Source organism: Anabas testudineus, chromosome 10 (genome assembly GCF_900324465.2).
Source record: "Anabas testudineus chromosome 10, fAnaTes1.2, whole genome shotgun sequence".
NCBI lineage: Eukaryota > Metazoa > Chordata > Actinopteri > Anabantiformes > Anabantidae > Anabas > Anabas testudineus.
The window spans coordinates 5885925-5898844 of record NC_046619.1 but is presented as its reverse complement, the minus strand read 5'-3'; the positions used below and the strand labels follow the sequence as shown (position 1 = coordinate 5898844).

Sequence of the window (12920 nt, the reverse complement as noted above, 5' to 3'; positions counted from 1 at the left end):
CTCACCTCATGTCTCTCTTATTTTATGCCCCGAGAGGAGGAAAAAAACTCGGTGCCAGGGCGCGTCTCCGCTGTGACAGCCCCGCCCATGAGCAGTCCTGTGGTTTTGCACCTGCCTCACCACTCCTGCCACTTTGAGCGCAAAACCTTCCAGGAGCTCTTTTTACCTGCACTGCAGCGTCGATTCCGCCCTCGCCGCTCACTCGCCCTCTGCTGTGTCACTTCCACGGCTCCACTTGTCCCTCACCATCCTCTGCGGACAGGTATGCGACACGGGGGCCGCCACTGCAGCCCACCTCCAGCTGATGAGGACGCAGCGGTGAAACAGAAGAAATCGGTGCTGCCAGCTGCGGATATTTGACTGTTTCATGTCAGGGGAGAGAAATCCGTGCGTCTTCAGTTCTTGTCCCATGGGGTCATGTACTAAGTAACAGAGGACGTCAACATGCAATAAGTGACAGTGGCAACCAGGTAGTCTACTACGCAAGAGCGCTCCCTCCGGACCTCCTCGCTGAACTTTACCCGCTGAGCTTTGACGCGATGGCTGCTGCTGCTGCTGCTGCTTCTCTGGGGGAAGTTGGAGGCGTCTTGCACGGCATCGAAGGTGTCACACATGTCGGGTCCCATTTCTTCCTGCCCCCTCTTGGGGACAGTCCGACGCTGCTGGGGGAGCACCTCATACCTGGGGACAGGCTGTCCCGGAGCACCACGGCGGATTTAACGCACCTCAAAGGGATTCTCAGGAGGAGACAGTTGTACTGCAGGACTGGATTTCATCTGGAAATACTTCCGGATGGCACGGTGCAAGGGACGAGGAAAGACCACAGCCGTTTTGGTAAATACTGAGATAACCTCTTCATACAGGCCTTTAGTCAACAGATATAATACAAAGTTTACAAGAAAGCAAATAGTTTTCAAAGGAATCAGCTACAAGAGTGGCAATGTTATAACAATGTCATTATTCCGTTTATTATTATGTGAACTTAAGTGTACTCATTTGTTCTGGACAAACCCAGAAAGAGGAGTTTTTACTTTCTTTGATGTTCTTCTTTCATCTTTGTAAAAATCAGAAGAGAACAACTGTGTTATTCATTTGCAGGTATTTTGGAATTCATAAGCCTCGCTGTTGGGTTGATAAGCATCAGAGGAGTGGACAGTGGACTCTATCTGGGGATGAACAATAAAGGAGAGCTGTATGGTTCTGTAAGTACCATCTTTTCTTATTCATTTTGGTCATTGTAGAATATGTGATGACCAACAGGGACCTTTTTTCCACTTACTATGGTTAGAACAGGACTTTATATATAAAGGAGTAATATGTGTGACTTGTTTTTCTATTTCTCCATCATAAGTGTGGATTAATCTTATGCTGTTACTTTTGTTTTCAGGAGAAGCTCACAGCTGAGTGTGTATTCAAGGAGCAGTTTGAGGAGAACTGGTACAACACGTACTCCTCCAACCTGTACAAACACGGAGCCAAAGGGACGCATTATTTTGTGGCATTAAATAAAGACGGGACACCAAGGGATGGGACTAAATCCAGACGGCACCAGAAATTTACACACTTCTTGCCCAGGCCTGTGGACCCTGACCGTGTGCCAGAGCTGTACAGGGATATCCTGGGACACAGCTGAGACCTGGAAGCCTGGCGAAGATCAGGAATAGCTGTTAAAGCCCTGGAAGGCAGGGAGCAGAGAAGACAAAAGAGGGACGCAGGCAGGGATGTTACCGTTGCAGGCTGGAGGACAGCAGCCCGACTGGCTGGGATAAAGGAACCGAGGCCTCTTGTAGGAATGCACGGGCCGTCTCTCAGCAGCCAGGAAGACAGGCCAGGATGCCTGCACGCTCGTACTCTAAAAAGTACCTGTGTGGAATAGGAGACGAATGGGAAACAGACCTGAATGATCCTCTCCTCTGTCATCTGTTGGACAGAGGCGTGGGAATGAGGGGAAGATGGTACTTTAGTTTGGGTGCTATGTCACAGAGCCTCAGTTTGTTCAGAAGGACTTTGAAGGAATTGTGTTTTATTTTTTCATACCTGTGTGTACTAGACCTATTTGAAAAGAGAACACTGTAACAATTTATTTATTCGTTTTAGATATACATATATTTATGTTATATATTTATTTATTGGAGAATATATTTTTACAGTTAGATACATGTAATATAGAAAAACCACTAGAAATTGTATCAATTATATAAAGACTGAGACACTGTATCATTATGACGTTTATTCTGAAGAGGCTCAGATATTTTTTAATATGACCAAACACATCAGCTACATCTGGAAGATTTCTAAAATGCGTTTTGTTTCAATAGGGTAACTGTGAATCTGAATTAAAAATGGTCTTCTTGACTCTACCCAAACTACTGTTACGCATGTCATAAGCAGTATCTGAAGTCATAGACTGACAATACAAATAAATTGCTCAAAATGTGATCAGAATGCTTCTTTTTGTTAGCCTATGTGATAAATATATGTATTTGTTCACTAAATGTTTACTTTTCCCTTCAAAAAAATCCACATTTAAAATTTTAACAGCACAATATTTGAACAAACCTATACTTTATTGTTTGCCTTGGTCTTTTAGAGTTTAAACATATAAACCTGCTTACGAGACCACACTGTTGTCCTTCTTTATGGACACCATTATGCCAAGGGACAAGTCGTGGACCTGATGCACGCATAAAACTTCAAAGCGCCCCTCCTGAACGCTGTGAACGAAAGGGGCCGCACAACAACACGATCAGAGCCAAATAAAATCTGACCTTTAGCTCAGGTCATGCAACTTTATCAGCTGTATAGAGCTGGAGGTCAGACGATAAGGATTAAGTAACCTGGGCTGACAGTCAAGGTAGACAAGACTTCTTTAATCGGGTCTTATTCTGTTATTTCCTGTTAGTGTCTTTTTGTGTGTATGTATGTCCCACTCTGTTTCAACCACAAGTAGGTTAGAGTTGGACTTCTGGAGTTACGAAATAGCTGAAATTGTGATTTATTTTGAAGAAGCCACTATCTCATATCTGTGCACAGTTTCCTCCACGCTTGGGAGCAGATTTGTGTTGAAGCATGAAAGCTCAGTCTGTGATCTCAACATGTGTGTGTGTGTGTGTGTGTGTATGTGTGTGTGTGATGGCAAGCCAGTGGGGGGGTGTCTCGATACGGGGAGTCGGCTCTGCTGCCAACTCTTTCCTGTCTGCAGTGCGACACTGTGGGACTTTCCCACATGCACACCTTGGATATCAACACACTTCTGTTGTTGATTAATGACAGCAACCTAGAGAGTATTATAACCCGTACGCACGTGGACATCCCTTGTCCGCAGAGTAAACACACGTAAGCGTACTGCAATGTGAAAAAGGATTCTGGTGCTTGTTTTTGGAACAATGCTGTCACTGATCTGTCTTTTTTTTTTTAAGCTTCTTAGAAAAGTGAACATCAAAAGCAGCAAAATGACGGACACGGTGTGCTTCATCCCTGTCTTGTCCCATCTTTTCAAGCTGACGAGTGTGTTGCCATAATAGTTTGTCCATGACATTGACCTGGAGCAATATCTCCAACTAAAGTTTCAGTGCAGGGCTTGTTGCCATTACCTTTGTGCTCATGAAAAGCAGACTTTGTGCAAATCTAAGAGCGTAACCCACTCTGCCCCCCTTTTGACATTTTGAAGGTCATCTCTCTAAACATGCTGGAAATCCTGACTTGTGATACCCGATGCCCAGAAGTGCTCTTTGGCACTTGTTAAACCGATGTTTTTGGAGTCTACCTGGCCCTGAGACAGATGCTTTTGTTCCACCTACTCCGCCTCCTCCAGGTGGTCTGTGGATCCTTGCTGAAAACACTTAAACCCCTCATCCGCACCCACTCTGGAGGGCCGTCTCACACGCTTAATGGCCGCTCCCTGACTTTCATCGCCTTCTCAGCAGCGGCCTTAAAGGGCTCTCGAGGGAACCCAATCAACTGTGTGTGTGTGTGTGTGTGTGTGTGTGTGTGTGTGCATGGCATGGGTCCATGGGCAGGTGTGGAAGTCAGTGATCTTCCGTGTCTATCTTCACAGTCCAGTCAGACAGCGCAGGTGTTCCCTCAGCACTCTGATCTCAGCCCTGCTAACAGCAGGCGCAGGAGGAGGGTGGAAATATAGTCGGCTTTGTTGTCTGCCCCCAATTATCAGAGAGCATAATTTCTATATTTAGAAGGCTGCGCTGGGGAAGACAGGGGAGGTGCCGAGAAGCTCACCTGTTGCTCTAAAGCCGTGGCCACTTCTAAGAGTGTGTTTGCACAGGGATGGTGTCTGCAGCTTTATGTCATTTGAATCCTGCAACTATTGATTTCAGGCTCTTTGTTGTTTGTTTATTCCTTAGTAAATTGCCGTGCACACAAATTATGAGCTGCATGCATGTTTATAGGGATTACAGCAGAAGTGTAAGTATAGCATTATCCACTTGATACTTTTGGGCTTTTATCCGTGTTCACAGAGAGAGGTATCCTGGAAAAATCTGCAGCCAGTGGTTCCAAATATCAACCATTTATCTATCATTCATGTTTTGTGGCATGAAAAAAAAAAATCACCTTTCACACTTGCTTCATTGTACTCCGTTTGAGCTCGATCGTTTTTAGTGTCATAGCTAAGAGGAGTTTGTGGTCTACCATCTGCAAACGGCAATTAGACCCAGCATACCTGATTTACTGACACTCCACATCACAAGCTGTCAGCTCCAGTGGAAAGTATGCTCCTCTGTTTGCATCTCTATGGAGACATTAGTGGGAAAACAACAGTGTTTAGGTGTTGTAGAGAACAAAAAGAAGAAGAAGAAGTTGGGGCACTGTCATTTCTACAGATTTCACTTTCTCAGTTCTAACAAGGCAACACAGAGGACAATGCTGTGGTGTGTTTGCAGTGTACCTGGAGGATGCTGAGCAGAAGAACATCCAGCTGACATGTGTAGCGTCTACTGTACACCAGATGTAAATGGGATGTGTTGGTAGTCATACCTTGCACGTGATGTACCAGAGCAGATTGTTAGTGTTTTACTCTTAGCTACTTTACTGTTTATAACTACAGTATATATATCTCACTTATAATCAGTTCTCACATATAGTATATAAAGCTGTGTGAGTAGGCTCTGTGTTACATGTTAAGGAAATAGACATTTAGTAAGTAAAATGTTTAACCTCTAACATATAATAATAAAGTCATCATAAACACGATGTTTCTGTATTTTAATTTGGATTACACTTTATCAAAACACACAGGCGTGAGAGTGGTACCAATGTTCTCATCTATTCAACAGCAAGAAAGAAAGTTTATATCCCAATATTTCCCACTGTTCCTGAATCTAGTATTAATATTAATAATATTGTGTTTTATATGTGGTAGACGTACTTTGAAAAGAACCATCCAGAAGAGTGTTTAAACTCCCACTCAAACCTTCACATCTGCTGACCAAACCCGTGTGTGAGCAGTCGTGTCACCCCATCCTCTGGCCCATGTGTCCACATTACAGAGTCACAAATTAGGTCTTGACATTTGGGCCCTATAATTGCCCCCCGAAAAGCATGAGGCATCAATTAGGCTCTCAGAACCATGACAGGTTATCCCTACAGGACATAATCGCCCTGCTGGACTGCCCCGTCCAGGAATAAATAACAAATGCACACACACACTATCTCTCTCTGTCTCACATACACACACACACACACACATATACACAAGACCCTTTATGTTGTTCACTGGTGGATTTTTTTTTGTCATTTAGCCAAGACATGCCGTATAATTTCCAAGACATACTAATCAAACCGGTGTATAAATAGTTTGACATCCTCATTTTAAAATGAAATTATCATTTGGAAATGATAGCTGTGTGACAATAATGTGTGTGTGGAGGCCATGCTGGGGGAGTGGCAGTAGGTCTCAGGGTGCCACTGCACTAATAACAGCATAGATCCCTTTGATTTCCCGACTCTGGTGCTGCCTGACAGTTTGTGCTCCCACAGGGCGTGGAGATCTCCAGGGTCAGAAAAAAGGTCAGATGGTTCATTTCCATAGCTTCCACTTTAAACATTCTTGTAGGTTTTGGAAGCAATTCAATCAGCAATGAAAACACTGGTTAGCAGCGTGGAATTACCAGCCGTCGTTCAAGATGCAGGGCACTCATAAATAAGATGGATGTATCCCACAGAGAAATACAACATAAACTGCATGCAGCTCTGCAAGACTCAGAGATATAAGATGGCTGATGATTTTCTGTGCTAAAATATTAGACACATTTGTGTTTGAGTGAATATTATGAACACATTGCCACAGATTTTACACTTTAGACAAACAAATGGGATCGAAAACATAGGGAACTGGGAAAAATGCATAACGAATATTATGCTTGTAATAATATATGATGTATATAGTATAAAATGTATACTAATGTAATACATGCTTAAATTAATAGTTAGGTTGTGATGTAAGCAATGCACCCGATAACAAAACAAGTAAACAAAAATTAACTAACATCACCATAAATGCTCTGAGATGAACCAATTTAATAAAAGATCAACAGCTGAAATTACACAGATTCACAAAAACAGACACAAAACATCAGACATCAGAGAAAAAAAACTAAATCTCTATTAAATTTTACATTAAATATGAAATCTATATATTCCCTAATTTTAGGGGGAGTCCAAAGGATTTGATGCAAGGTAAACATGCCTTCCTCTTTATGTCAACAGATTACCTCACTGTGTGAAGTTAGGCTTTCAGTAAAGTTATGTTGGTCTTGATAGATCATACCAAGCATAATTGTCTATTTTGACCATAACAGCTGCAAATGCCAAAGTAAAGAGTCCAGCTATGTGTAACACTCCCTGCCTGGGTAAAGAGCATGATGGAGGAAGACTGTACTCTCCCTGCCTACCGGTGAAAGTGGAAATGTGCTTTGTTGCCCCTCAGTCAGGCGGAAAATTGCAAACCCATTTGTCATTGTGTGCCAAGATGCAGAGGTCAGTCAATGGATTCCTTCATGACAAGCTTACTGAATCGAATGTTTTTCCACGGCCTCACCCTTTCACACCTGCACCTTCAGGTAAAATAACAAAACGAGGGGAGGAAAAGAGAAAGGAGGACTTAGAGAGAGCGACTTAAAGACAGGGGAGAGAAAAACGATATGCGAGAAGAATTTACCGTGAAAACCTGCAGCTCTATTGGCCATTTCAGCTCATTTGAACCCAATATACATTAAGCTCACAGTGGCAGATGAAATGTCAGGTTTTGGCCAACGACCAAACCTGGAGAATACCACTAATTATTCCTGCCTGTGACCACAGAGCACACTTACAGGCTCAGCAGGGATTCTTATTGTTATTCTCTGTGCAAAAAAACAGCAACTGCTTGATTTGAGGTAATAACAGAAATGCTTCAAACTTCAAACAACCCATAGATATGTAACACGCTGAACATCAAAAACAGACACCAACATCGATTCAGCTTTCACTTATTGCAATAGTTTGAGTATGTTTGGATGTGTGCAGCAAACAAATGTTGAACTAGTGCTGAAGATCAGTGGAGATCAATATCAGAGGCCCATTCCCAACTGCAATAGAAAAACTATAAAGTTTTCACCTTCATCACCGCTGACCCCTGCCAGCTACAGACTTAGCTAATTCAACCAGCAGATTCATAGAAAACTCTAGGAAAAGCACAAACAGGATTATACACACCCTGGGTGTATATAACATGTAGTCACATGTATCCATTGACCCTGTACGCAGTAACAACATTTAAAAATAACTTCTTCAGTGTCTGCAGTCATACTAGCAGCTTTGTGAAATTGCAGTTAAGTTCAGGGGGTGTAATGCTAAATATAATCAAGGTAACGTAGTCCCAGCAACAGGCTGATGTTAACTACAGCCAATGTTCAACCCCGTCCTCCACAGTTTAGCATGTGAGCACTTCAATTAGCACTAAACACAAAATAAAGCAGAGACTGACATAAACAACATTAGTGTTAAACAAATTAAAATGCATATATACACGAGGTATTGCAATTCATTGTGATTTACAAGGACACCAAGAAGTGGATATGGTCATTTGGATATGATCAGGACTCACTGTGACAACAAAGCCCTTAAAATAAAAGGAAGAAAGAAAACAGAGATCTTAAGGTACCTAACATTAGCTAATAGTCTCCATGAGCTCCATAAGCATGAAAACTCTTTTGTACTTAGATCAGTTGTCAAGTAATCCTTACATTAAATAGACAAAAGTCATTTTCTCGTGTGTGGTGTTAGGGAACAGGATAACTCTGGTCGCAATGTTTCTGCACAGAGCTTAAACTGGGGCTTTGCCATATAGTACATTTATCTGTAGTGCTCGCATACTTACACTTTATAAATCACGGGGCTAAAAATGAACAAGCCCTGGCGAGTTACAAGGTACAAATAATCAAAGAGTTCTGCTTGAGTCCCAGTTGTGTGTGGAGAACAGAAAATGAGGCTGAGCCAACGCAGAAAAACCACTTCAGAGGAATCAATGTGATCTGGAGATCTGCAACATGCTACACTCTAAGCACCCATTCGATCCATCACTCATACAGACTAATACTGTGAGTGTGTCTATTATATAAAAGGTGGATGAAAGTGGATTTAAAAAGTGTACACAGTGTCATGATAATTGCAAATCAGGTCATGTTGAAATGAACTTTCATACAACGCTATGTGACTATGAGTGTGAGCTCCCTGCTGCTGTGGCTGCTCTCGCTGTGATCTCTGGGAGTGCTGCAGAGCAAAACGTTATGGGGAACTTCAAACAGGCGTAGCAGCAGAGCTCAGATCCTCCTCCACATTAATAACTTTGAGTGCTTCTGGAAGAAGGAAATCCCCTGGCCTGGAAAGACACATCACTCCACTACAGAGGCATCGAGCCGGGTGGTGTAACACAGCAAAACGGACAGGCTCCACCCAACAGTACTGAACAGAGCCCATGTTAGACGCAGACACAAACGTCCACATACTGCATAAACATGCCATGAGCTCACAAGTCAAGCATGTTAAACTTTTTAATACAGCCCAAAATCAATGCAAGTTGGACTGACAGAGCGTTACAGTCTGAGCAGCGGACAAGAATTTTCTTCTCAAATTCAGATGAGGAAAAACTCGACGGATAAAGAAAAAAGATGGAAGAAAGACAAGCAGCAGAAGAAGGATCCTTCCTCTGACAGGCATACACTAACTTCTTATAGGACCATATAAATTAGAATTCATCCCAGCCTGCTTACATGAGCTGATTGCTCCAGCTTATCACAGATTCAGAGGTCAATCAGTAGAGCCCAGGGCTAGGCCTTTATTTTGTTAAAGGCTGCATTTTTCCTTAGTAACAAAGACAACATCCAAACTACAGACTCACCCTTCAAAGCAAACAGAATTCTTAGAAGTGCCTATTATGTAATTCATGTACATATATATCAAATGTACAAACATGCAGCTACTGTGGACTTTTTAGATTAGAGACTATTGGAGTTTTGCAAAGAACAGTTTAGAATATTTAGCCCCAAACAGGATAAAAACATTAAGAGTCCACATACTTTGAGCTACATATTAAAGCTGATGACGCTCAGCAGGTGGGATTCACCACATTACTCTTCTTAAATGTGTTGTTAGCACAGTTAGAATTACTAATTAGCACTTAACACAAAGTCCAGAGAGTCGATCAGGGATCACCAAAGTCAGACGTATGTCTGTAAGAAACTGTACAGCAAAAACAGTCCAGACCAAAGAGGCGGGCTAATGCACAGATGACGCACGGTCGCTACCTATGGCCATGACATCTCACCACATACAGGCACGAGATGTGAAAGTAAGTAGTATGTTGAAAGGATAGTTGAGAAGAATAATGATGATGATATAGCATCATCTTGTTTGTGGTCAACGACTGATGTAACATGTTTGTTGGACACAGCAGGATGGTGATGAGGCTTTGGTCTCCTCCTCCACTCCCGGCTGTTCATAATGCAGGCATACCTCTCCACGTCCCAGTAGCTAATCATCATACAGATCTGGCCAAGAATAGAGCGGCTGAACACACAGGAAATATCACATTCAGGCTTTCTAGAGTTTCACCTGAGCTTCCCAAGTTCATTTCCCATGCCTCGACCCTAAAGATATCATTATTGTCTGCTTCAGTAGCCAGAAATTAGACTTCAAAGTGTAGACACGGAGAGGAATAGTGTGGGGAGTTGTTCAAACGTTCCAGTGTTTGAGTGGAGAGCCATCTATTTCCCCACAATAATCTATACTGTGCTTGTACTAATGGGCTGGTCCAGCTCACATTATTCAGTCTGCTTGGCTCTGGTCCTCCTCTAACCCAGGTGTGTTTTTATTGGATTCAGACTTATCAGTGAGGTGATCAGAAACCCGTTGCCAACTCGGCAGGTCAACTTCTCTGTGTTATGAAACCAGAAACATTTGTTGGGAAAAAGAAAGAGGGCACAGGGTTTGGTTGCAAAAAGGAGCAAGAAGTGTCCTTATAAATCTGAAGTAGAGTTCAAAAGGGAAATTAGCATCAAATGTCACACTCTCAGCTTCAGTTCTGGTTTAATTTATGTGACAAATCATTAAAATAACCTTTAAGACAAATGAGGCAAGGCAAGCTGTAGCCCCATATCTCAGAGAGTTGACACCCGTGTGCTCGTGAGGATCAAAGTGCTTCTCTGTGCACATCAGGAAAATACAGGGGAATCGTTTCAAGCACTCAAAGTGCCGCATAGATGCTTAGCCACACATTCCCCCTGTCAGAGGCAAACAAAGACAGTTTTCTGGGAGGGGAAAGGCATGTCGTTTCCCCAACATGCCTCACCTGTGGTGACCAATCACAATAGCAGTTACAATCCTGAGCCCTGAAGGAAGATAGGTGAGGGTTTATGTTGTCATTGGTGGATGTTTTACAATCGTGTGTAATACATCTCGCAGTTAATGTTTATTTTCATTGGGACCACCTCATTCCTTTGGTCTGACCCTGAAAGATGCAGCGTGCAATCATAACAGCATTGATAGGAGCGTGTTCAAATGTCTGCAGACATTACACATTCATTCAGCTTCTGCTGTGTCAACAAGCAAGCTGTCATCCTGTTCACTGGAAATGTTATTTTAATTTTAAGGGACACATGCAAATCTTAAAAGTACAACACAAGTAGCGTGAGACACATCTCTGATTTTGTCATTGTTGCATTTCTATTCATAGTAACATTTATTAGAACTATGTGAAATAAGGGCTGTTTATTCTTACAGGGAAAGTGCAGCCAAAGGGGAACGTTTGTGCCAAACTCCTGCAGACAGTGAGCAGTGACTGCACTGAAAAGGGTATACTGTGTTCCTTTATCCGTCATGGTTGGTACACCTGCACAGTCCACCTTCCAAGGGTCTGTTCACCCACATGACAAAAAAAAAACATATTTTTCCACTTCCCTGTAGTGGTCGCTAGGCATTACTGAGTTTTTGTGTTATTTGTCCAGGTCAGTGGTGGATGAAGTATTCACATGCTTAGTAAAACTACCACAGTGTAGAAAGAGCATCAGTATGCATTACTGTCCTCTTCCTGAGTGTTCATGTGTTATCAAGATAGAGGTACTTTAGCAATTATATAGTGATGGCTAAACAGTGTTTTTGTTTTTTGTTCAAATTAATCAAATGACCTAGTTTTACCCTAACCTCATGCCCCCTTATCTCAGCATATACCTACTGCACAAGTACTGTATACATACTGTAAAATAACTCTGGAGCCAAAACCTGAAAATTATTCAGTCTGCGTCATTACAGAGCAACAGATTTTAAACACAATATCTCACATTAAGTTTTTATTTAAACATCCAGCGAATATAGGCAATGATATGTTTTCATTTGGTCTTGTGTTTCTTGACTACGTTAAGGACCATAATCATTCTCCTTTTGGTAGCACATGCCACCTTCACAATGCTTCAGTGGGTTTTTGTTGGAATCTACATAATAGTAGGTAATAAGTTTTAATGTTGAGGCTGATGTTTATTTGTAATATTAACACTTTACCACTGAGTAGTGGTAGTGGTACAGTTAAACAGCACCATTCGTGTTACAAAACAACAGTAGCTTGGCCCTTCACCATGAAAAACTGTTCTTGACACGTAAAATGAGATTAGATGATTTTAAAGAGAGGCTGTTTCAAGGCTGAATATGAGAAGTATAAATCTGGTTGCTGACTAACACCAACTCACAAATCACAATCAACCTGGCAGTAGAACCCAAGGAATCAGGCACAATCTGACAGAGCATCAGATTTATTATAAAACACCACTGATAGCCTCGAGGTTTGGGCTGTCCAGAGACCATGTAATAGAGAACGGGCACATGTGCATGTTGTGATGGATTGGAAACAGAAGAGGCCAATGAGGTAGGTAATCATGTGAGTAGATGCCTTTCTCGAACGTCTTTCTTGCTGTCTAATCTCCCTGCTGTGATGTTGGAGGGCAGAACAGAGGAGAAGAAAAAAGCTGACGACAGGGCACTTTCATGTTACTTATCACGGCACCCTATCAGAGCAATCTAGATGGGCTAGACAAAGTACCACCAGGTCCCGTAGCTTCGAGCCGAACTTCATCTGTTTCATCATATCTGACTGCCTTTACTCCTCGGGGCAGATGAGAGGTTGGTGGTCCATGCATTTAAACCACAGTAAAGAAAAGGAAGGGCAGCCTGAATGACAGATAAGTCTAGTCTCATTCAAGTGGAGGCATCTGTGTTTTACGAAGAGCATACAAATATGGAACTGGATGAAAAGAGAGAGAGAAAAGCTCTGATTAACTACACGCACATCGTCTCACGCAACACTTGTCAGGAGGAGATAGTGTGTTCATCTCTTAAATGACCCTGGAGCTTCGACAGGGCGCATGTGAGGACGGTTT

At 42.4% G+C, this 12920-nt stretch overlaps 1 protein-coding gene across 1 annotated transcript; it reads left to right on the top strand.

Annotated features, from left to right (window-relative positions):
* Positions 1 to 74: 74 nt before the first annotated feature.
* Positions 75 to 2400, top strand: fgf20b (fibroblast growth factor 20b). Its single transcript, XM_026358280.1, has 3 exons — positions 75 to 834; positions 1099 to 1202; positions 1388 to 2400. Exons 1-3 carry the CDS (start codon positions 540 to 542, stop codon positions 1631 to 1633), a joined length of 645 nt encoding a protein of 214 aa, XP_026214065.1. The 5' UTR covers positions 75 to 539; the 3' UTR covers positions 1634 to 2400.
* The last annotated feature ends 10520 nt before the right edge of the window (positions 2401 to 12920 follow it).